The 20,351-nt window shown below is 36.3% G+C and overlaps 1 protein-coding gene across 3 annotated transcripts in view; it reads left to right on the forward strand.

Annotated features, from left to right (window-relative positions):
* The window catches only part of MON2 (MON2 homolog, regulator of endosome-to-Golgi trafficking), an 83,993-nt gene that overhangs the window by 20,027 nt on the left and 43,615 nt on the right, over positions 1-20,351 (forward strand). For all 3 annotated transcript variants that reach the window (XR_010372419.1, XM_064448539.1, XM_064448550.1), the window contains exons 3-19: positions 1,206-1,333; positions 2,177-2,308; positions 5,153-5,282; positions 5,830-5,927; positions 6,602-6,727; positions 7,482-7,676; positions 8,419-8,543; positions 8,923-9,062; positions 11,595-11,748; positions 14,367-14,599; positions 15,733-15,814; positions 16,530-16,711; positions 17,977-18,089; positions 18,668-18,772; positions 19,030-19,110; positions 19,198-19,271; positions 19,350-19,440. Coding sequence is in view for 2 of the 3 variants with exons in the window: in XM_064448539.1 (XP_064304609.1) it covers positions 1,206-1,333; positions 2,177-2,308; positions 5,153-5,282; positions 5,830-5,927; positions 6,602-6,727; positions 7,482-7,676; positions 8,419-8,543; positions 8,923-9,062; positions 11,595-11,748; positions 14,367-14,599; positions 15,733-15,814; positions 16,530-16,711; positions 17,977-18,089; positions 18,668-18,772; positions 19,030-19,110; positions 19,198-19,271; positions 19,350-19,440 (2,189 nt within the window). In the remaining variant the exon portion in view is untranslated. The remainder of the gene's footprint in view (positions 1-1,205; positions 1,334-2,176; positions 2,309-5,152; positions 5,283-5,829; positions 5,928-6,601; positions 6,728-7,481; positions 7,677-8,418; positions 8,544-8,922; positions 9,063-11,594; positions 11,749-14,366; positions 14,600-15,732; positions 15,815-16,529; positions 16,712-17,976; positions 18,090-18,667; positions 18,773-19,029; positions 19,111-19,197; positions 19,272-19,349; positions 19,441-20,351) is intronic.

Here is a 20,351-nt window from a genome sequence, read left to right on the forward strand (position 1 = left end):
TTTTCATAGGAACTTGTTAGTCATGGTAGTGCTTCAGTTGAAAAATATCACTAAAATACATTGTTGTAGCTTTTACCTTGATTTTTTTTTTCTTTTAATTAGTTGCAGTGTTACTAAATAACAAACGCTCATGAGAACCAAACTTCAAATTGCTCAGTAGAAAAAATACAATTGATCATGTTTGCATTTTTGTGTGAGAATTATTTTTGTTTGTAGTAAGATCTATGCTCTAAAACTGGGTGTGAAACTTTTTCATGAACACATTTCTTTCATTACATACAGACTAAAACACTGTGTATGACATTCAGTGTAAGAACACACGTTGAACTTTCAACTGTGAGGAAATTTTTAATATCTGAAATAGTGATGAGCAGCTGAATTCTTAAAAGGTTGCATGAATCAACAACCACGCCTGCAAACAGAAAAGCGCTCATCGGTCAGAGACATGCTTTCCTTTCATCTTTCAGAAATACCTTCTTCCTTTTTAGTTTTATGAAGTTTATCTAGATTTCTAGAATTATGTTTATGGGGAAGAACTTTTTTAAAGTATCAATGTGGAATGTTGTATTCATTATGAAGTTTTTTCTCCTCATTAAAAAAAAAAAGTTAATGAAATATGTTTTCTCTTGACAAACTTTCATTTTAAGAAGCTGCCCTTTCTCACTAAAACACTGGTTGAAAAATTCACAGCCAGGTGTATGTACTCAGGATGCAAAGAGTCCAGCCTCTTTCTCCTGTTTTGTTGGTGGCATTTTGCTCTTCCCCTTTGTGCTGCGTGCTTTGATGTATCTCTCTGTGCTACACTTGTGTTGCTTTTGAAGTCAGTGCCAAGGGGGAAGCAAAGCAGAAGGAGAAGGCTACCAGCCTGAGGCTGGTCACCACAGCAAGGCCAGGGAAAGCTCTGGGATGGACAGAACATTACAGGTTCTTACTAACCAAATGGACTCCAAATGGCTGTTTTGGATTTGGAAAGAAAACGTTGCTTGAGTGTGTAAGGGAGAAGGTGCTTGGGATTTGAGCCTCAGCCAGGGTAATTGTGGAAGTGAGCTGCGGCAGTCTAGCAGCTGTCTTCTCTTGGCTTTTCCCTGTTAAGTTCCAGATTTCCAAGACTGGAGACTGTTTTTTACTAATAGGTATGATTAACAAATTTTGCATTGTATTCTTCAGTGTTAAACATTGACTGCTTCCATATCTCTTTTTGAAAGCATTGAAAGAGAACAGTTCAGAGGTAGTTCAGCCTTTTCTAATGGGTTGTGGAACAAAGGAACCAAAGATCACTCAGCTGTGTCTAGCAGCCATACAGAGGCTCATGTCCCATGAAGTTGTTTCAGAGGTAAGATCAATCTTTATATAAATATTCCAGTGTGAGAAATACAGGCCTCAAACTGAAGGTGAATGCTTTTTTTGGGGGGAGGTTTTTTGTATTACAGTGAACATAGTCTGCAAAGTATTTTACTCATATGTTTTTAAAAAATTGTAATTTAAAAGAAAACCTTTTTGACAATGAAAAAGGAAAAAGAAAAAAAGGTGAGGAAATATTAGTAAATTCTAGAAGGAAATTAATGAAAATTCAAAACAGCTTCTTTAGTTTGCATTCTTACACTGCAGGAACAGAACAGATAATGGTGCTTGATAAATACAATTCTTAAGGTGGCTTCCACAAAATTTACTCTGTGATATTGTTATGTATTTTTTTACATGTTACTTTTAAAAATAAGATAAAATGGATGCACATTTCCTGCAACTGTAAATGTCATGATATATTATGGTATTGCATGTGTAGTGTGTTAAAAAGCTGGTGAAAATAATACTGTTAAAATATACCTTCATTTGTGCTTGTGTAATGTAAAATTACACTGTTTTCTCTCTCATATGAATGGATTCTGAGGGTAAAATGTCTTTATACTGTCTCTCATATATTTCCAAGTAGAAGATGAAGTGCACACTTTCATTTGGACCACACATTAAGAGATCTCTGCTGTCAATTCTCTAAAAATATTTTGGGAAGCTTGTGGCAATGAAATTGGCTTTATGTTCTCAATGTAGTCCTATGGTATAGGCAAACAGGCAAATTCAGTTATGGTATGCATTTATGAGAGTCCTATTCTTACATGTGTGCACATGATACACTAGTATGTAACATCTTAATTGTTAGCAAAAAATTATTTTTTTGTAGGCTGCAGCAGGAAACATTATAAATATGCTTTGGCAACTGATGGAAAATAGTCTTGAAGAACTCAAATTGCTTCAGACAGTTCTTGTACTTTTAACAACCAATACAGTTGTGCATGATGAAGCACTGTCCAAGGTAAGAATTTGTTAGTGGCAACTACAGCACTTAAAATATTCAAGAGGAAAAACAGGGAGAAATTTTATATATGAAGCATTTGGAAAGAATGGAAGAGGAGGGGGCTTTTCTTGATTCTGCTGTGTCCCTATTGTCTTTATAGCTAGACTCTGGAAACAGGATTTCTTTTAGCTTCCTTTTCAATCTGTTTTTTTAATTCCTCCACAATGATACATTTCTGACTTAATGGGAACTTTAAATAAAAATATTGGGCTAATGATTGTCCTCCTTATCTGCTAAATTCATCGTATGCATGTTTTCGAACTGAAATCAGAGCACATAACAGTGTGTAAGTTCTCACTAATCAAGCAAGTATTAGAAGCTGCCTGCCACCCTTAAATACCTTTTGGAAGCAGTGCAGTTATTGCTCTTTCAGTCAGAACTGTAATACCTTCATTGCATAATTTTAAACATGTACCATTTTGGATATTATGTTTGAACTAAGACAAAAAAGAGGGAATCTGATCCATTTTAATCGTAAGTTATAAGATAGTTCTCTCTGAAGGAGGAACGTTGTTTACCCATCTCTGAATTGTGAAGTTCTGTTTAAAGTAAATTCTTCTAGATTACGTGTTATAATTTTTTCACTTTAACGTAAAGATTTTCTTTTTAAACAAATCATTCTAAATTGCTGGTTTGATTATGTTCCGCCTTCGGTGTATTGGTTTAATATCAGAGTGTTTTGGGGGGTCTTTTGGGTTTGGTTGGGTGTGGTTTTTTTGTGTTTTGTTTTGGTGGTTGTTTTTTTTTTTTTTTTTTTTTTGTTTTGAGGGAGCAGAATTGAAGAATATTTTTTGATGGCATTCTGTTCTGGTGGAAGGTTTTCAGTTTTTCTTTGTTTCTTTGTGGTTTTAATAACCTTCTAACTGGTTAAATGTGAGGATATTGAAATAATTACTGATCTACTTAACCAAGGGAAGGAAAAACATGAAAGGAAAACGAAGCTAAGTTACAAACGTCTGCTGAAAGCAGGAAGATAATGGAAAATTTATAAAACCTATAAATGGCAGAATAGAAATTTGTTAAGGATTGAATGGTTTATCTGTAGGTTCTTTTTTGACTTGAGTAATCAAATTACGTCAAAGACTCTTCAGCACTATCTTGTTTCTTTTGTTCCAAATCACGCTCGTTTTTGAAGTGAGGTGCTATGTACTTAGGCGGAAGCATCATGTTTGAAGAAAATGGAAATACTTTAGAAAGCAGGATTGTCAGTCATTAGCTGGGTAGCAGATGTTCTTTAACAACCTTCAACGTTGTTTGATCAAGTCTGAATCGAGGCTCTAGGAGACAGTTGCTGTTTAAGTTCACTATACCTCTCCCTTCTGCTTCTCATCACTTCCTTCATTTACTCTTCTTCCCCTGCGTCCATATACCTCCTCTCTCTCTTCCCCCTTATCCTTAGGTTCCTGGTATCTACATCCTATTTCACTTAGCTTTTTTGTGTGTGTTTCCCAAAGACATTTTTCAACATCCTTTATTTGTTCATCTCTATAATGTCTAGAAACTTTCTACTTTTGGACACCAGCCACACGAATATGTGGGCACAGTCATATCAAAGAAGGAAGGAAGGTCTTTCCCAGCATGTCTTTCACTTGTCTTGTATCCTGACCCAGAAGCATGCTCACATAATCTAATTACTGGAGAATCTAATTGCTGTACTTCTAACAATTTCCTTACTGCATGTTAAAATCTAGAACCCTGAGAAATGTGTAATCAAATTTGGGCAGACCCTGACAGCGGTAAGAAAAAAAAAACACATTCCTGACAGAGCAATAGCCTGTAAAATTTCCAAGTGTTATCCAAGGCCTGAAATTACTAGAGTTTCTCAGTTAACCAAATAGTTTGGGTTTTTTTTTCCATGCTGAAAGGTTCTTGGAGAAAATCAGTTTGAGCCAGACATATATTCATGGTTCAGCTTGACTGGTTGATTTAAATTAAGAAAATTAGGGGTATACCATATTGAAAAGCCTCTTAATATAGGCACTGCTTTTAGATTAATTTAAAGGATCATGCAGGATCTTCTGAAAGTCCAGAAGTTTGTGATTGTGTTGTAAAATTCTGAACTAGCATCATTTGTGAGAAGAAGCAGCAAAGGAAAATTCTGAATCTTGTATGGCTTAGAGCATGTAGTGCTATGGCGGGGTGTGGCTGAAGTTCGTGCAAGTGCAAGAACACAGAATAAGGACAAAATAACAAGAAATACAGGTTTCACTATATATACAGATGTTAATTTTCAAAATTAATTATAAAATAAGTATTAAATTATGTGTTAGAGGTAATATGAAATCCAATGGGAAACAGTATTCAGGTCACTTCCAGCACAATGACACATTAAAATACGCACCTTAGAGAGGAATAATAGCAGCTGAGGCAATGTGATTGTGAAAGTATTGTGATTTAATGTAGGAGAGGAATGGCATTTTAGCTTTGGAGTTGAGTGACCTTTCTGTGATTAACTGTATAATCCTAATGTCCTTTTGACATTAATATTCATACAAGTTGTTTTATGTGGTTGATTACTGTTTATTCTCTGTATGGTGATTGTAGTTTTATTAGCACATTATAATGTCGTCAGTTAATACCACTTCTAGATTACCTTTGGGGAGGATGACTCAAGAGATTTTTGGCTAGGGTGATCCATAAAACTTACACTGGTTCTTCAAATTTAAAATTATTAAATCAGATTTTTTTCAGGCAACCTTTTGACAAACTAGTGGAAAGCATTCCTCAGTCAACTATCTTGACTCTTCGCTAAAGGATGAAAATATATTGTTATAAGCTGATTTTTTTTTTCCCCCCTTTCAGGCAATTGTACTTTGTTTTCGATTGCACTTCACGAAAGATAACATCACAAATAACACTGCGGCAGCTACAGTGCGGCAGGTAGTTACTGTTGTATTTGAGAGAGTGGTTGCTGAAGATGAACGATACAAAGGTTGGCATACTTTGTACTCTTGCTTGTATTAACCTGTTTTTTGGACATACATCAAATGTATAACTTTTTTAGATAAAGAAGTAGTAAAAAGTCTATAAACGTTATTTTCAAAAATCAGACATTATTCATTTTTACAGTCTTTTATACATTTGCTTGTATTCAAAGGAGACGAAAACCTTAGCCATTGTGTCAGTCCAAGTCAGTACAGCAATATATAAAATTAGGTTTTTTTCAAGCTGTGAGAACTGGTCTTCAGGTTAGTGCTGTGAAGGAATTTGAGGTGAGGGCGTCATTTAGGAGGAAGGTACCTTAGATTACTGGGTGTGTAAAATGTGGAAATAGTAGTTTTGAAGAGAACGTTTATTGGAAAGGAATGTTTGGTATTGATGATCATTGGTATTCAATCTAACTTTTATTTCTGTAGACATGATAAGTTGCAGAAGAATTACCTGGCTATTCTCCTAGAATCTTTTTGTAAGAGCACTTAATGTGTACTTGATTTGCAACAGTTCCTTTGTTCACAAAACTGGTTTTTGTTTTTACACAGGTACTATTGACCAGCCAGCTGCAGTTCAAGGAAATAGTAACAGAAGATCTGTCAGTACACTCAAGCCATGTGCAAAAGATGCATACATGCTTTTTCAGGTAGTTGGGGAGAATATATTTATACACCTGCAGTTATGCTTGGGTGCTTCTATATCTCTGTAAGAAATTTAAAAAATCTGCTGTTGGCATATTGACCCAGTCCTTAACCACAGCCTCAGTCTTTCTTACGCGCATTTATTGTAATTGGCAATGATATGCTGTATCCCAGCGGTATGACTGGAAAATTAAGACAAAGTGGCCTAGGAAAATATTTCACTATAAATCTTAAATAATAGCTAAGCATGCATGTCTGCATTAAATTCAAGATTCCTTTTTCCATGAGCCAAACATTGCTACTATAGCAGCAATAGTCTTGCTGCTTGTGCTTGGTATTGTGTGTTAAAGTCAAGAATATAATGAAAAGTAGTAGTTGTATTCATCATACCAATAAAAATCTCTTTGAATTAGCAAATTTGCTGGTCTTGAGATTTTTTTGAGAGCAGGAATGAACATAATTAGTACGAGGATATCAGGAAAGTTTAAAAGTTCTTTTAAAAAGTTTTTTGCTTAATAAATTCATGTAAAACAAGTCTTTGAGGAAAAATTATGTTGAAATTGGCAAACTACTCATTACAAAGGAGGGAGAGAGCATAGATTTTGTTGTAGATTCAGAAAACTTATGGTGGTTACAGGACTGTGCAGAGAATGTAAATGTTACTGTATTTCTTTTTAAGGATCTTTGTCAGTTAGTTAATGCTGATGCTCCCTACTGGCTCGTGGGTATGACAGAAATGACCCGGACGTTTGGCCTTGAACTTCTTGAGTCAGTCCTCAATGACTTTCCACAAGTGTTTTTACAAGTGAGTAGCTCTTGGAGAGAGAATAGGAAGATTTTTATTCATGTGTAGCAAAATTTAAACATCATTAAGTCCTCTCTAATTTAGTGCGAGTACTGCTTTTCAAAAGGACTTGTAGCTTTTACATGTCGGGTTTTTATGATTAAAAAGTACTGTGTGCTTTTTGTCTACTGTTTTCTATTCCCGTACACTTTATTTGCGTTTGCGTGTTTTGTAGAGCATGTTGTACTCTGTCTCACTTTCGGTTTTGCCATTTGTATCTCCTCCAAAGGCGCATTTTCTTATCTTGCACAATTTATGACAGCTCTGTAACTTAGTTTGTGGCATTGTTATTTCTACAAAAACATTAACTTTGCCCCACTTGCAAAGCAGCAGAAATCATGACTACAAATTTTGTGGATCTAGCGTATATAAATGCACCATGATCATACAGTAACACATTTTAGCAGACAGTAGCTAAATTAAAAAATAAAATTTATAATAAATTATGCATTAGCAGCCTATTTCAATTTGCAAAATAGGATAAAAGGGATACATGATATGAACCCGACCATATTATTTCATCATGCTTTTTGGTAGCTTTGCAGTGGTGGGTGCCATTCTTCCTTTTCATTTCCTGAGCGTGTGATTTATACCAAGATTTACATAACTTCAGCATACTTGATCATAACAGTAAATGTAAATAAGATGCATAATCAGAGGTGCTGGTAGCAGTTAAAGAATATCTGCTTATAATTTGTTCTGTTTTCTTTTTCAGCATCAGGAATTCAGTTTTCTTCTTAAAGAAAGGGTATGCCCTCTTGTTATAAAGCTCTTCTCCCCAAATATCAAATTCAGGCAAGGTTCCAGCACATCGTCTTCCCCAGCACCAGTGGAAAAACCATACTTCCCCATCTGTATGCGTTTGCTGAGAGTAGTTTCTGTTTTGATTAAGCAATTTTACAGTTTGCTGGTAAGATTATGGTCAAATTTTCTTCATGCAATGGTGTTTTTCTATGTATATGCCAGTACTGTGATCAAGAATAGTATTAACTAGTTTTTGGGAACTGTTGACATATCCTGAAGGAACAAAAGTCTAAATATTCTTTTCCTTTCATGTGTGTTTGTGTTTTCATGTATTCTACATGTACAATTTTATTAAAATGAGCTTGTATAAATTCTCAGAGTAGATTAGCTGTTGTCTTTTCTGTACTTGATGGCCTTTCAGTTAAGGTTTTGGGAACCTTTTGATCTTATGTTGTTTGCCTGGCTTTAGATAATGTTGGTTGCTGTGCCTTGTTAATAATTGCTAAGAGGCTTTTTTGCTTGTGTTGCTAAAGCTATTTGCAGAATGTGCATAAAAACCACATATTGAGCTGTTCCTACCTCCTGAATTTTAGATATTTGCTAAAAAAGATTTTTTTTTTCCATTTCATTTGTTTACTGTAGCATATGTAAGAATATAACTGCAATGTCTGTGAGGAATTTAACTCCTTCAATAGAATTGCATATGTGGTGTTAGCTTGGCAAAAATATTATGATTATTAGGTACTTTTTTGTATAATTATGGGTAAATACTTGTTGAAGGGCGATTTTTTAGATCTTGTGCAAAACTGGCTGAGTTAGCACTCCTAAGATGAAAAAAGTTTTTTGGAGAAAATGTTTTGTAGGAAGCTTTTTCTTTTAATTTAATGGCTATAAACTATATCTTTTAGGTAACAGAATGTGAAATCTTTCTGTCCTTGCTGGTTAAGTTTCTGGATGCAGACAAACCGCAGTGGCTAAGAGCAGTTGCAGTAGAATCTATTCACAGGCTTTGTGTGCAGCCTCAGCTATTAAGGTATTAAATATATTCAGTTTTACTTTTACATATAATTTAAGAAATCTTTTTATTTCCCTTCTTTTTGCTTCCAAAAACATTACAAGTATGTAGAAACTTAAATGCAATAAACTCTTCAAGATAATTTGTTATAAATAATTAGGCAATACTTATTATCCAGGAATGGCTGAATTTATAGTTATTTCAGTATTCCAAACCACACTGTCTTACCAGTGTCAAAGGAGCATTTATGTAAAACTAAAATTTGTTATTCACCTAAATATTTGCAGTTAAAATGTGATTTTTGTCTACAGTTTTGGGGTGGGGAAGTTGCTGTTAAAATATGCTTTTAGTCCCTAATTTGTCAAATCCTTACTGTATTTTATAAAATACTTTCCAGGTCCTTTTGTCAATCATATGATATGAAGCAACATTCCACTAAAGTTTTCCGTGACATTGTGAATGCACTGGGGTCCTTCATCCAGTCGCTGTTTCTTGTACCGAGCACCGGGAACACATCAGTGACACCAAGCCAAACTGGTAAAGCCTTGTCCTTAATATCATTTTAATTTTCCAGCATTTTCTTTTAGTAACAAATGTTGATTTGATTCAGTATATACATTTGGTTTGGCACAGTTCTGTACTTCTGTGTTCATTGAGGTGAAAAGCTAACCTGAGACAAACTAGTGTTTTCAGGTCTGGTAACAACAGGTGATTTTATCTACCTGTATTGTGGGGAAGATGTAGCCCCCAGTCAGCAAAGCAATGCTCCTGCATTTGTATCTGCTTCTACAGTGACCAAGCTCCTTGGCTCACAACTTTTCTGAGGGAAATTCTGGGAGAATTATTTCTCATTTCTGACTATAACAAATTTGTCTGATTTCTGTCTCCTCTTGCGGGGATGTCATTTATGGCAGAGTGCAATTGAAGTAGTAAGACAGTGTGTGTTTGCTTCCACCTGGGAGGCAATAGCTATGTCTTCTGGATGTTCCGGGTCAAAACTGGACTGAGGAAGCCAAGAGGTAGAACGAAAGATCGGTATTTTACAGATTATCTTTGCTTTTTCTGTAAGCTGAAAACAGTCACTTACTGAAAACTAAACTTGATTGTCTTTTCTTGCAGCCAGGGTTTTGGCATTTCACTAGGTTTATTTTTATTTCTATAGGAAGAAATGTTCCTCCTGTTAATGCCTTTGCAGGAGTTTATGTCTGGAGTTAAGGCTCTCTGCTTCTTCCCATGGGTCTGGAAGCAGAGGCCTCAGCAACAAACAACAAAAAAGTAATTTCTAAGGGTGTCTTTTGACATGCCTTCTGAAAAGGGATAATAAACATAAAGTACAGCTATTATCTATCATATCTACTATTAAATTAATAAACATTACAAAGTCTGGTTTTAGACTCACACCTTCCAGGGTTCAGTCATGAAGTCTGAATTCCAAATTGAGTTAGCATTGATAACATGAAGAAATTTGTGTCAGTAGCTGTTGTTCAATAGCTGTCTGTATGGAAGCTCATAGAGCACTTCTGTTAGTATTATTTCTGGGTTAATTTATTCCAGTTAAGGTAAATTGGAAAAGCACTTTTCATCGTGTTAACGTGCACATATGAGAAGCCATTCTAAGGTATTTACTCTCCTGAACACCTATATTTTGTCTTCATGTACAACAGCACTGCAGTAGGATCATACCCTTAGTGCTGTCGCTCTTTCTCAGGCATGTGGTTCCAGTTTTTCTCCTTTACATTTTCACTTCTTTCTGCCTGAGTGTTTCTCATGTCTCTTTCTCATACATTTATCTTTCTGCCTCTTTTCCTCCTATAGCTGTGTCTTAACACGCAAAGAGCAGATCAATGCAACCTAATCTTCAAATAGAGTCGTCTGATAATAATGGTCCCGCTGTAGCAGGCTTATACACCTGTAGTTGGCTGTTGAGCCTCAGTTTGGCAACAAGATAGCTGTTTTCTAGGAGAAGTTGAAAGCTTCATCTGCCAGAGTTTTGTATCGCTTTTATTGTACTGGTGTAATATACGCCTTTTTACCACTTTAAGGAGTTATGTTGTATATGTCTGGCTCCTTAGTGGGATCACAGAAAATGACACCAGTGTGTTTGTGTTAGTGGCAGTGTTTGGTTAACCATTTCCATTTAGCAGTATGACTTTGTTGTTTCAGTATATGAAGCTTTAACACAGTAAAGTGTATACAGAGGCTCCCATGTGTATTCATATTGCCTAAATATTAGTCATTTAGTCTCTACATATTAAAAGTGAGCACACCAGAATGACAGTTGTTATACTGGTGTATTAGGTGTAGTGAGTCACCTTCCTGGGTACTCTGCTCTCCTCTCCCTGTTGACTGTACAGAGAGTCTGAACTTGTGGTACCTACTCCTACTAAGTATAGAGTTTCTTCTATATGTAGGAAGTGTATATGTACAGAATTCCTTGTCCTTTTATCTGCTTGTTTTGGCTTCTTAAATTGGAAGCAAATTTGTTTCCTCCTAGCTGTTGTCAGCTTCTCCCTGATGTGGTTTGTCATCTTCTACCTTGGCATGGAACAGATTCACACATTGCAGTTCTCTCTGAGTTTCCTCTTGTGGCTTTTGCAATTCTGAAATCTTTAAAGTTTGTGATGGTCTTTGTTCTTGGAATGATTAACCTCTTTCCTACTACTGAGTTCCAGATGCAACTATTCAAACAATACTTAACTTTTAAATATCAGTCTGACTCTTCACTAAAATATATATTGTTTTATCGAGACCATGCAAGCCTAGTTGGTTCACAGAATGTTATGAATGCTGCTATACCTTTCACAGGAATATATTATTCTGACTGAAAATAAGGCAGTTGGCATCAATCGATTGTGCCTTTTAAACTAATTACTTTGCACATAAGATTGTATTTTGGACAGCAGAGGGAGCTCAAAAATAGTTTTTTATGTTGGTGGTGGTTTTTATTACTGAGCAGGGTGTCTCAGATTAATCCGTGTATCTCAACCTAGAAATTAAATATAGAAAAAGGATGTTTGCTGATCACTAAAATTAGATTGGTTAATTCTATCATTTTGTTTTTCTGAACAGGAAGCAATGCATCAGGGAATACTGGCTCAGCACAAACTAACCCGGGAGTGCTTGGAATGGGAGGAGGTGCAACTGTATTACCTGCCTTTGAGTACAGAGGCACTTGGATACCTATCCTGAATGTAACAGTACAAGGCAGTGCTAAAGCTACTTAGTAAGTACCTCTATCTTTTTGAAAATGTATATATAACAAATATTTTTATTTCCAGCTTGATAGTGTAAGCATTTTTTTATATTAGTGGATATTGAGGTCTTCATTTCACTGGCATTGAGGTATATTATCCATTTTCTGTTTGGTGGTGCCATGAGGTGTTCAGATTTTTCACTGTTTTGTCCGAATGCTCCGGATTCTGATCCAAATATCCCCTGTGGCTTTAGCATCTGTTGGATTTTTTTTTTTCTTTCTACCATACTGTTGCTGTATTAACTCTTCCCTTTTAGGCCTTACTACAGTATATATGAATTTTAGCATATCTTTTGCTGGGTTGTGTAATGGCAAACATTAGGGGCATTAAGCAAATGGGACATCAGTGAGAGTGAAAAATAGCTTCCTTACACCAGCTTTACTGTATTCAGTTTTTATCGAACAGGATATTGTGGTATGTGACCTACATACACAGGTTAGACTGTGGATGCTTCTTAGAATGACCAATTACTTTGTCATGATTTTGTATAATGGATCATGTTCTCAGTCTAAAACCATGAATACTGCGTTACTTTCAAAATTGTGGAAGGTTTTTCTTGGCAGTCATGACCATTGAGGATCAATCTCTTCCAAACTGGAAATTATTTGTACAGCCCATGAAATTTTGGCCTGGATCTCAACACTTTTTTTAAGGTAGAAACTCCTTTATCTGCCTTTGAGATGCAGGAGGACAAATTCACCCTCAGATTTCAGTAGTTCCACGTGTATGTGTTGACTGACTTTTTGTTCCAGCAGTGGCCATGAATGTTACTTTAGGTTACCTGGCTGTTCTCAGGAAATGCTAATTTTTAACAAATGTGAATGAAAGCTAGCTTATGCTACTACTTCCTTTTCTTTTTTCCTACTTTCTGTTCTTAACTGGCTCAAGAACATCGCAGCTGCCATTGTAGTCTCCTGCGTTGCTCTGAACTTTCTTGTTTCTTACTTTTGGATCCCGCCAGAGACTCCACGATTCCATCTGAGTAATTTTTTTTTTTTTTTGCTTTGCAATGCAAATTAATTTTGAACACAAAAGAAATTAGCATTCTTTTTTCTTCTGTGTAAGATTATGGAATTGTCACTAGCCTGCCTTGTCAGCAGTTTTTCTCCTATCTTGTACTTTTGTCTGTAGTCCCTGCATGTAAGGAGATGACTAACTGTAGCTGTACATTTGGGTCACATCCTAGCATTGATTCTCTCCTACTGCTGCCATTAGTGTTTCATACAATGGCTGCATCTTACACTTTTACACAATGATTTAACTGGACATACATACAGAGCTAGCAGAGGTCTTTTTGCCAACATGGGCCTGTCTCTTCCCAGACCACTCTGCCTTGCCTTCCTCTTTACGTGTAGTAGTAAGTGTTTTTAAGACAAATACACAAAGCCTATTCAAGATTTTTCGTCGCCATTCACATGTAACTTAACAACTCACTTCATTTATTCAGTAGTTTGCTTTCCCATCTTTGAAAGTAAGAGTACGTGATGTCTACTTTACAGGTACATTGTAACTATAAAACCGTTAATAATTTTAAGTAAAGCCATATATATGCACATACACTTATTTGTAGATAGAGGGTGTAATGCTGACCACTTGATTTACCTATACTGTCTGTGCCCCAGATATCTAAGGCAGCCTTATTCAGGAAATTAGAGGTGATAACTGAAGTGTTACTTGCCTGGGAGAAGGAAAACCCTTTGTGCAGAAAAGAACAGTGACACTACAACACAGAAGCATCTTTGGTATATTGTAGCTGGAATGTCAAGCCTTTTTAAGAGTAGTTTGTAAGCAAATGATGAAACAGTGGTGGTTGGGGTAGCAGGGAGTTTTTGTAACAGACTGCCTCTCCTTGTGTAGACGCTGCTGTGGCAGCTACAATCCGTTTCATGTTAGATTTGTAACTCAGTAGTTCCTTATGTGCTTTTAAGGTAAAATACGAAGAAAAGTGGCAATGAGGTTGCAGTTCCAGCGTAGTGATGTTTTAATTGCATGTTTTTCAGCAGTGAATCATGTAGACATTTATTTCTTATTTGTACAAATAACTTCCATTGTTTACCTATGCATGTAGGTGATTAATATTTTGGCATAAATTGTCTAGCTATGGACAGCCTTTTCCAGTCATATAGACTCAAAGATAACGATAATGGAATGTCTGAGTTGTTCTCAATTTGTTATGACTATATTTGCACTGTTATGACTTTCTGACCTATTTCCTCTGTTGTTCCTATGTACTTGGGTTCTTAATAGGCTCAGTTGCAGTGGCTTTAAGTAAAATAATAATAAAAGTAGAATGATTCATTCAGTGATGCTTGCTTATATGTGTTAATTTAAAAAAAATACTTATTTGCAGATCTAAATACTATAATTGGGGTTTGTACCCTTTCATTTACTATTTTACTTAGTGACTCATGTACTCTTACTTAATGACTTAATCAAGAAGGTTATTTTCCTGAGTTGCTATAAATTTGAAGGATGGTATTTGGGGCCTGTTCGTACTTAACATTGATTTGGAATCTTGTTTTTCATTATTATTTTTAATCACAGTGGTACTGTTACACACTTACTTGTCGTGCTTTCAATTTTTTAGTTTGGAAATGCTGGACAAAGTAGAGCCACCTACGATTCCTGAAGGTTATGCCATGTCGGTGGCATTTCACTGTTTACTGGATCTTGTCCGTGGTATCACTACCATGATTGAAGGAGAGTTGGGAGAGGCAGAAACAGTCGGTCAAACCACAACAGAGACAACTTCATTACCAGCACAGTCTTCAGAGCAGCAAGACTTGCAGTCTGTATCTGACCAATCAGAGAAAGAACTAGGTATATAAAGTACAGGAGTTTTACATAAAGCAGGATTGACATAGTTCATGCTTTGTTGCTTAAACTTATTGTTTCTGAATTGTATAAAAATTTTTAATGAAGTAGGTTTGGGGTTTTTTTTAACAGAACAGCCGTAGCCTCTAAAAAAGAATACTTGATATACTGCTTCTGTGCTTTAGCATCTTAGCCATAGAGTCCTTGTGGTCTATTAACGCAGTTTTACGCATATGTACGTGGGATGTGAGGGAGAGGTAACAGGCATTCTGTTCTCCAGAACTACTATGCTGCCTTCGTGTGTCCTTAATTCTGCTTAACACTGAGATCCAAGGTCACAAGAGGCAACCTGACTGAGAGAAATGTGGCACTTATGACCACATTAAAAGAAAAATCTATTTCTAGTGACAAGACAATAAGATGTTTTAATGGAGAGATTTTAAATAAGATGGAAGTAGTTAGGGAAGAACATCTTTAAAAGCAGAAGTAATAGGAAGCAGGGCTTGTACCTGTGCGACGCGTGAGGAGTCGGTACGTAGGTGCAGAAGGAGTTGGCTCCCGGGGGTGGCTGCGGTGCTGCCGTTGCCCCGCCCCGCCCCGCCCCGCCCCGGCCGGGAGCTCTCCGTGGTGCTGCCGGCAGCGCGCCGCAGCCCGGGGCAGGCCGGCGTGGGAGCCGCAGCGGCGGGCTGCAGGGCTGTTAGACCGGCCTTTTCTTTCCCTTTAAATTAAAGAAACGAAAAAAAAAAATTATGGAGAATTCTAAATACCAGGGGAGTGTATTTTTCCTTCGCCACAACAATTCAGTGAGTTTCTTGTCCCACGTGTGTGTGCTTCTGAATGTTTATTTTTACACACAAAGATTAAAAGTAGTTACTTACGCCTTTGTAAGATTATTTTGGGGGTGTAATTTAGAATAAGCATTTCCTTGGTGACTTTTTTTTTTACTTTAGCAATGTCACTTTAAATGCAACTGTTTAAATGGTACTGGTGTGAGTGTGTTTGTGTATGTGTCTGTGTAAACATACATATAAACACACACTTTAAATGTGGTAGCAAATGTTTTCTTTGTCATATAATGGAAAGCCATTAAGTAAAATATTGTGTTTCTGCTATAAACAAGTATATGTATTTCTTTCAAGTTAGCAGAGCTGTCTGGGAAGAAATGGTGAATGCTTGTTGGTGTGGTCTTCTGGCTGCTTTATCGCTCCTACTTGATGCAAGGTATTTGGTCTTTCATTTCCCTTGACTTTTCAAAGATGACATTTCCAGCTGTATTTTGAACTGACTTTTGATACCTGTCAAGTTGACAGTTGTATGAGAAGGCGCTGTTCACAGCACCTGAACAGACATGTTTGTGGGTTAGTGATGGCTGGACTGAGTGAGGATCTGTTTAAACGACACAGAAGTCTCCAGAAGTCTAGCATTGACCTTTAACGTATTTCAGTATAGAACAATTAATTACATTTTCAAAGACGTGCATTTAAACTATTTAAATTATTTTTATACCTTTTTACTTTGACTGAATGTTTCAACACATTGAAGTGCTTCTACTCATGTCCTGATTAGTGTTGATAAGAGACTAAATAATGTCTCAGTACTTGTTAGTGCTATACTTCTCTAAAGTGGAAAAGCTGTTTACTAAGAAATAACTTTGGTAACTTTATTGTCTCTTTGAAAAAGTCTTTGTTATCAAGCACTGTTTTCTGAAATTAGTGTTAAATACTTCCTCATAGTCTCCTTTGCCAAGTAATTCAGAACTAAAGACCAATTTTGTAGGAAATGGTTCTGAAGAATTTTGTTCATTGGTTATGCTTGCTCTTCAGTATTTATAGTGTTGACGGGTTTAAAGTATATGTCCTCATTGCTTTCATTTGTGGTTAGCTGCCTGCTTCTGTGCCGTGGATTAATTCTTACTAAACAATGTGTACTCTTTCAGCACTGATGAAGCTGCCACTGAAAATATTCTAAAAGCAGAACTGACCATGGCTGCGCTTTGTGGAAGACTGGGTCTTGTAACATCAAGAGATGCCTTTATCACTGCCATTTGCAAAGGATCCTTGCCTCCGCACTATGCCCTTACTGTATTAAACAGCACAACTGCAGCTCTGTCCAGTAAATGTAAGCATATAGGTTTTCCTTAATTGTGTTTCCATGTATTGTCCTCTAAACCCAAATTTTCTCAGGATGTGATTGCAAAGATATGCAACTTGGTAGTATTTGCAAAGATATGCAGTATGTAGTATTTGACTGTACTAAATTATGTTAGAATCCTCAGACAGGATCTAGACTGCCTGCTTTCTAGTCTTACAGCATCTGCTGGGTATCATTCTAGTCAACCTAACACTTCCTGGATGCTTAGCGTATGTCAGAAGTTCGTATTTGAAGGAGATCTGTCTATCATCCTAAAGATCTGCTAGGATATGTAATTAAGGCATTTAAATTCTGAAAAGGTCTCGGGGCAACTCAGATACTTAGGAGCTGGCTAGAACATCCTCCATTTGTGGTGTACTACAGTCTGTTCTACAGTTGTCTAGTGATGGTAGTACTTACTGCGTAAATGGAAGATCTTAAGTTCTGGCCTCTGTTCAGCTTACAAGAAGTTGAATTAATGCTTCCCACATCCTGAGAGAATGTTGTAAATCATGGGAGATGCCAGTTGAGGGTGTACCCTCTTTCTAATTTTGAAAATTAATTACTATGTACTGAGAAATGCAACTACCTGGAGAATATGCAGTTGAATCTAACGTTAGACCTCTTAATATAATACAAAAATACCTTAGTCTGGGAACAAGGACCAGTACCTTAACTCCAGCCCACAAGCTAGGTCTATTATTAGATTGTAAGCCTCTGAAGCACTATGCTTGGTTGAGCTACATAAATCTCTATGGAAATGAAGCAGTGAACTTAAGTTATTTTATATAGGTTGCTCTTCTTTTTACAGGTGAGTTATAAAATGGTTTTTCCGAAGTCCTGTTTTGGAAAAACATCACAACATAGCATTTATGACACCTTCATTCTCTGAGTGCACTAGTACAATAGTAGCACACGGTGATACCATTTACACACAATTACCACAGATAACTGAGTTGAGACATAGTCTAATGCTCGTATCTTAGTGCAAATATTTCAGCCTCAACAGAAAATGTATTAATGTATTGCAAGCAACATCTAGTAGTTAGTGAGAGGGACTAATTACTGGCTCTTCTAAGTCTGGAAGGCAATGACATAATAATTTAAATATAACTAAAGGTCTCAAAATGAGCTACCTTAAAACTAATACTGTGAAAAAGTTCTCCAGAGTGTGTTTGCCCAGAAGGTGGTTGTTACTGCAAGTACTAGATTTTAAATTTAGATTTTTTTTTTTCTCTCCAATTTTTCTCTAGCATATTCCATTCAGGGACAGAATGTTCAAATGATCAGTCCCTCAAGCGAGTCTCATCAGCAGGTTGTAGCAGTAGGGCAACCCTTAGCTCTTCAACCACAGGGAACAGTAATGGTAAGTATAGCTTGTAAGTGATCTAATCCTGCTTAATTGCTTCTTTCTGCATCTCAATGTGTCTCAGAAATAGGCAACAGGTAACCATTATTTGTAAGAGTGTTGTTTATCTGAAGTATTATCCTAAGCTTTTAATTTGGAACAGCCCTGGACAGCAAAGTTCCCTAACTGTAAAGAAGACTTACTCTTGTTTTTCATCTGACTCTTAGCTCAGCAGCTCCTATCCATTTTGTTTGAAAAACCCTAGGTCTCAGCTCTGTTACATGCCTGTGTGTGAAGGTTCACTTATAGAGATATTTTTTAAAGATAGACTCTGATTTTGTGGAGAAGATGCACTTAAAGCTGGAGTACTCGAACTTGTGCCTTTGATAATAATGTGAAACTGGGAGGAGAGGGCAGTGATCAAATTGTATTCAACCCCAGCAAGATCAGGCTGAGAGAAGACAGGAGAGATACTGAACTACTTCTCTAAAAAAGATATGTTGCACCAATGCAAACAAAATGTAATCTTTAGGCTATTTTTATAGAATATATTATCATTATTATAAAATAATAACAATTATGTGGGGTTTTTTTAGCTGACTTCAAAAAATATCCAGTGTATGAGGACGTTACTCAACTTAGCTCACTGCCATGGAGCCGTTCTTGGTACATCGTGGCAACTTGTCCTGGCTACTCTTCAGGTATAATAGGAAATATTTATGCCTTACTTTTATGCCTTGGGGTTTTTTTGCCATAATTTGCTTTGAGGTTTTGATGTGAGCAATAGAAGAAGCTTTGATTCTACTCATGGTGTACTTTGCATTGCCATGAGTAAGTATTGTAGCATTTCCCTTGAATTCTGTTTGGCTGGAAGGCTATTGGGTAACTCGACTACCATGTTAGTTTCCTCTCTGCCTCAAAAGGCGCTAGTGCTGAAAATGATCCTTTTGTATTTCAGCATCTTGTATGGATTCTGGGACTGAAGCCTGGTGTTGGGGGTGCATTAAAACCTGGAAGAGCTGTAGAAGGGCCCAGCACAGTAAGCATGATTGTTCATTTTGCAGTTTGTGATTATGCAGTATTTTTTATTGCAATCTGTAAGACACATTTCTGTTTCTTTTTAAAGGTCCTGACAACAGCAGTTATGACTGACCTGCCGGTTATATCCACCATACTTTCAAGGCTTTTTGAAAGCTCTCAGTAAGAAACCTTATCTTATAATTAAAATAATGTGTGTATATCAAACTTGGCAGTGTTTTGATAGCTGTTATTTTTCAGGTACCTTGATGATGTGTCTTTACATCACTTAATAAACGCCCTTTGCTCCTTGTCTCTGGAAGCCATGGATATGGCCTATGGCAACAATAAGGTATAAAGAGTTCTTTATTTTCTTTAGATGTTTTTGTGAAACAAACAGAAGACTTTAAGCTAAATACTTCTAATATTAAGATAATAATACATCTGATACTCTAGAGTAAAAAAACAAATTATGAACCAGAGAATGTCTTATTTATAATGGTTCATACAGTTACTAAATTCTCTGAACATTCTCATTGTGTTCCTGCTATGGTTTTTGTTAACTAAGGAATGTCATGTGTTTCCATTAATCAGATTATGGGTGGATAAAACTTTTAAAAGCCCTTGTAATTTCAGAGGTTAGGGGTTCTGAATAGCACGGTATGTTCTGTGAGGTGCTCATTTTCATTTCAGTTTTCTTTTATAATATATTCAGAAAAAGCCTGACAATTTAGATATTAGAAACCCCCATATAATTCATATTTACTTGGGAAAATGATAGTATTCCTGTCAGCCTCAGTAAACAACCTCTAGTCCAGAAAAGCTAAAGACCCTGTGACCGAATAACATTGAGTATATATTCTCCTAGGCACAACCTAATACCAGAAGAGAGTTTCTGAAAGTTTTTCCTTGCTCTATTATGCTAGAGGTAATGATGACAGAAAATATGCTTTATAATATTTGACAATTACACCAACAGAGAATGAATTAAAATAAGCAAAGTTTGTGTTTAAAATCAGTTGAAAATTAGAATAAAAAATCAGCAGAAATGGGAACAGAATAATTCTAGCACAACAGTCCTTTTTACTCTATGTTGATTTTTTTTAAAAAAAAATCACAAATTTGCATATGTATTTGATGAATGGGAAATGTATCATATTACTGCAGAGCATTTATAAAACTGATAGATAAAGCATAAGGGGATTCTTAAATGAAATACCCTATGTTCTTTGTTCATACATAATTTTAACTTTAGAAGTTGGG

Source organism: Phalacrocorax carbo, chromosome 1, assembly GCF_963921805.1.
Source record: "Phalacrocorax carbo chromosome 1, bPhaCar2.1, whole genome shotgun sequence".
Taxonomy (NCBI): Eukaryota; Metazoa; Chordata; class Aves; order Suliformes; family Phalacrocoracidae; genus Phalacrocorax; species Phalacrocorax carbo.